The sequence below is a fragment of the Stomoxys calcitrans genome, chromosome 4, assembly GCF_963082655.1.
Source record: "Stomoxys calcitrans chromosome 4, idStoCalc2.1, whole genome shotgun sequence".
Lineage (NCBI taxonomy): Eukaryota > Metazoa > Arthropoda > Insecta > Diptera > Muscidae > Stomoxys > Stomoxys calcitrans.
In genome coordinates, this window is record NC_081555.1 from 144,015,994 (window position 1) to 144,019,483 (window position 3,490).

The window sequence follows — 3,490 nt, forward strand, 5'->3', positions numbered from 1 at the left end:
TGTCTGAAATCCCACGTAATCTGTCAAATACTAATGCATGAAAATCCTAACCTCAAAAAAATCACCCTTTATATTCTTGATCAGCGTAAAAATCTAAGACGATCTACGCATGTCCGTCCGTCTGTCTATTGAAATCACGCTACAGTCTTTAAAAATTGAGATATTGAGCTGAAATTTTGCATAGATTCTTTTTTTGTCCATAAGCAGGTTAAGTTCGAAGATGGGCAATATCGGATTATATCTTCATATAGCCCCCATATAGACCGATCCTCCGATTTAGGGTCTTAGGCCCACAAAAGTCACATTTATTATCCGATTTTAATGAAATTCGGGACAGTGAATTGTGTTAGGCCCTTCGACATCCTTCGTTAATTTGGCTCAGATCGGTCCAGATTTGGATATAGCTGCCATATAGACCGATCCTCCGATTTAGGGTCTTAGGCTTACAAAAGCCACATTTATTATCCGATTTTACTGAAATTTTGGGCAGTGAGTTGTCTTAGGCCCTTTAACATGTTTCTTTAATTTGGTCCAGATCGGTTCAGATTTGGATATAGCTGCCATATAGACCGATCCTCCGGTTTAGGGTCTTAGGCCCATAAAAGCCACATTTATTACCCGATTTTACTGAAATTTTTGGCAGTGGGTTAGGGCCCTCGACATCTTTCTTTAATTTGTCCCAGATCGGTTCAAATTTGGATATAGCTGCCATATAGACCGATTTCTCGATTTAAGGTTTTGGGCCCATAAAATGCTTATGTATTTTCCGATGTCGCCGAAATTTGGGACAGTGAGTTAAGTTAAGCCCCTTGATATACATTTGCAATAACGCACAGATCGGTCCAGATTTAGATATAGCTGCCATATAGACCGATATCTAGGTTTTAGGTTTTGGGGCCATAAAAGACGCATTTATTGTCCGATGTCGCTGAAATTTGAGACAGTGAGTTTAGTTAGGCTCTTCGACGTCCTTCTTTAATTTTGCCCAGATCGATCCTGATTTGAATATAGCTGCCATGTAGACCCATCTCTCGATTTAAAGTCTTTGCCCCATAAAAAGCTCATTGCTAATCCGATTTCACTGAAATTTTACATAGTAACTTATGTTAGACTTTTCGACATCCGTGTCGTATATGGTTCAGATCGGTTAATTTTTAGATATAACTACTGTACTTATTAGTATTTGGTCCAAATCGTAACATGTTTTGATATAACTGATATGGGTCATAAGGTATGAAATTTTCACCGAATTTTGATGAAAGGTGGTTTACATATATACCCGAGGTGGTGGGTATCCAAAGTTCGGCCTGGCCGAACTTAACGACTTTTTACTTGTTTAAATTTGCAAACAAAATGTAATCCGAGTTTTTTTTAATCTGGCGAATATTCTGTGGACTGAAGTAAAACGAACTTTATTTCATGGATTTTTTCCATATCAAAGGTGGATTTGTAAGCTGGTCCCAATGTTTTTCATATTTACAAATTCACTGATACCACTTCTGAGTGCTTCAATAACAAAACGAAACAGCTTGAAACTCTTAACTTATGTCATAGAAGTTGCCACTTTTCAGGAAAATATTTAATACCATACATCTACCGCCATCTTTATGCCAGATCTGCTACTTTGGTAACCGCCCTCATATACATATAACTTGGACACCTTCGTGGTGAGTATCTTAAGTTCAGCCCGGCCATATTTAAGGCATTTTAAATTCTTTTATTTATTTAATAATTTATTGCGCTTTCGTTTCTGTTTTCTTTGTAGGTCGTATATAAGCTTTGTAATAGAAATTTGAAAATAAGGCTATCATAAACAAATTTTGCAAAAAGACAATCCACAATCCCAGCTCGTTTAGGCCACACCAATTATTAATTAAGGGCAGACCAAATTGTACGGCCACAAGGCAAAATTGCAACAACTGCATTTGAGTTAGTAATTTTTTCCATGGTAGTAAATCGATATTGGGCTTTGAGGCTGACACCAGATAATACAGATACATGACAATATGGATGAAAGAATTCACCAAACCTGTGCAGGTACCTTGGGCAGCTATAAGACATAAGAAAAAGAAGTTATAGATATAAATAACAATCCTTTTAAAAATCCTTTACTTACCAAAACATTTCGATGAATAAATGTAGATGGCTACAACCATTATGGAATGATGATAGACATGCAGGAAACTAATTTGATTGAACTTTTTACGCAACAAAAAGAAGATCTAAGGCAAGAAAATGGTTAGCTTGCATTTATTACGTCTTACATATTAGTAGGCCATAAACTCACCGTATCAAACCAATCCAAATATTTTGACACAGCGTATAGTATAACAGGTCTTGCCAATTTCATTGTTTCTGGTCTCATATCCTCTGGATTATATGCTTCACAGGTCAAACTAAAATCGGATCTCAAAATGGTGTTGCAAAAGAATTCATAGAATATAAAAGAATTCAATAAAATTTGTACAACATTATAGATTTGCATTAGACCATCGATTTTGTAGGGCTTTCGGTTCGCCATGAAGCGTGGGCCAATCTTCAACACTGTGTAGATATACAAACATATTGTTGTTACCATTAGCCAAGGACTTCCCAAGACAGGGTGGGTTGTAAGTCGTCTATCTAAATAGAAGGAAAAATTATATTAAAACAAGTAAAAGCGTGCTAAGTTCGGCCGGGCCGAATCTTATATACTCTCCACCATGGATCGCATTTGTCGAGTTCTTTTCCCGGCATCTCTTCTTAGACAAAAAAGGATATAAGAAAAGAGCTGCTCTGCTATTAAAACGATATCATGATATGGTCCGGTTCGGACCACAATTAAATTACATGTTGGAGACCTGTGTAAAATTTCAGCCAATTCGTATAAGAATTGCGCCCATTGGGGCTCACGAAGTAAAATAGAGAGAACGATTTATGTGGGATCTGTATCGGGCTATAGACCGATTCAGACCATAATAAACACGTTTGTTGATGGTCATGAGAGAATCCGTCGTACAAAATTTCAGGCATATCGGATAATAATTGCGACCTCTAGGGGTCAAGAAGTCAAGATCCCAGATCGGTTTATATGGCAGCTATATCAGGTTATGAACCGATTTGAACCTTATTTGACACAGTTGTTGAAAGTAAAAATAAAATACGTCATGCTAAATTTCAGCCAAATCGGATATTAATTGCGCCCTCTAGAAGCTCAATTAGTCAAATCCCCAGATCTGTTTATATGACAGCTATATCAGGTTATTTACCGATTTCAACCATACTTGGCACAGTTGTTGGGTATCATAACAAAACACGTCGTGCGAAATTCCATTCCAATCGGACAAGAATTGCGCCCTCTAGAGGCTCAAGAAGTCAAGACCCAAGATCGGTTTATATGGCAGCTATATCAGGTTATGAACCGATTTGAACCATACTTAGCACAGTTGTTGGATTTAATAACAAAACACGTCGTGCAAAATTTCATTTCTATCGGATAAGAATTGCGCAC

At 37.2% G+C, this 3,490-nt stretch overlaps 1 protein-coding gene across 1 annotated transcript; it reads right to left on the bottom strand.

The window, feature by feature from the left end:
* Positions 1–1,733: 1,733 nt before the first annotated feature.
* Positions 1,734–2,578, bottom strand: LOC106090377 (elongation of very long chain fatty acids protein 1-like). The gene is made up of 3 exons (XM_013256544.2): positions 2,288–2,578; positions 2,117–2,222; positions 1,734–2,050 (listed from the first exon to the last, which is right to left on the bottom strand). The coding sequence occupies exons 1-3, from the start codon at positions 2,576–2,578 to the stop codon at positions 1,734–1,736; spliced, it is 714 nt and encodes a 237-aa protein (XP_013111998.2).
* Between the last annotated feature and the right edge of the window lie 912 nt (positions 2,579–3,490).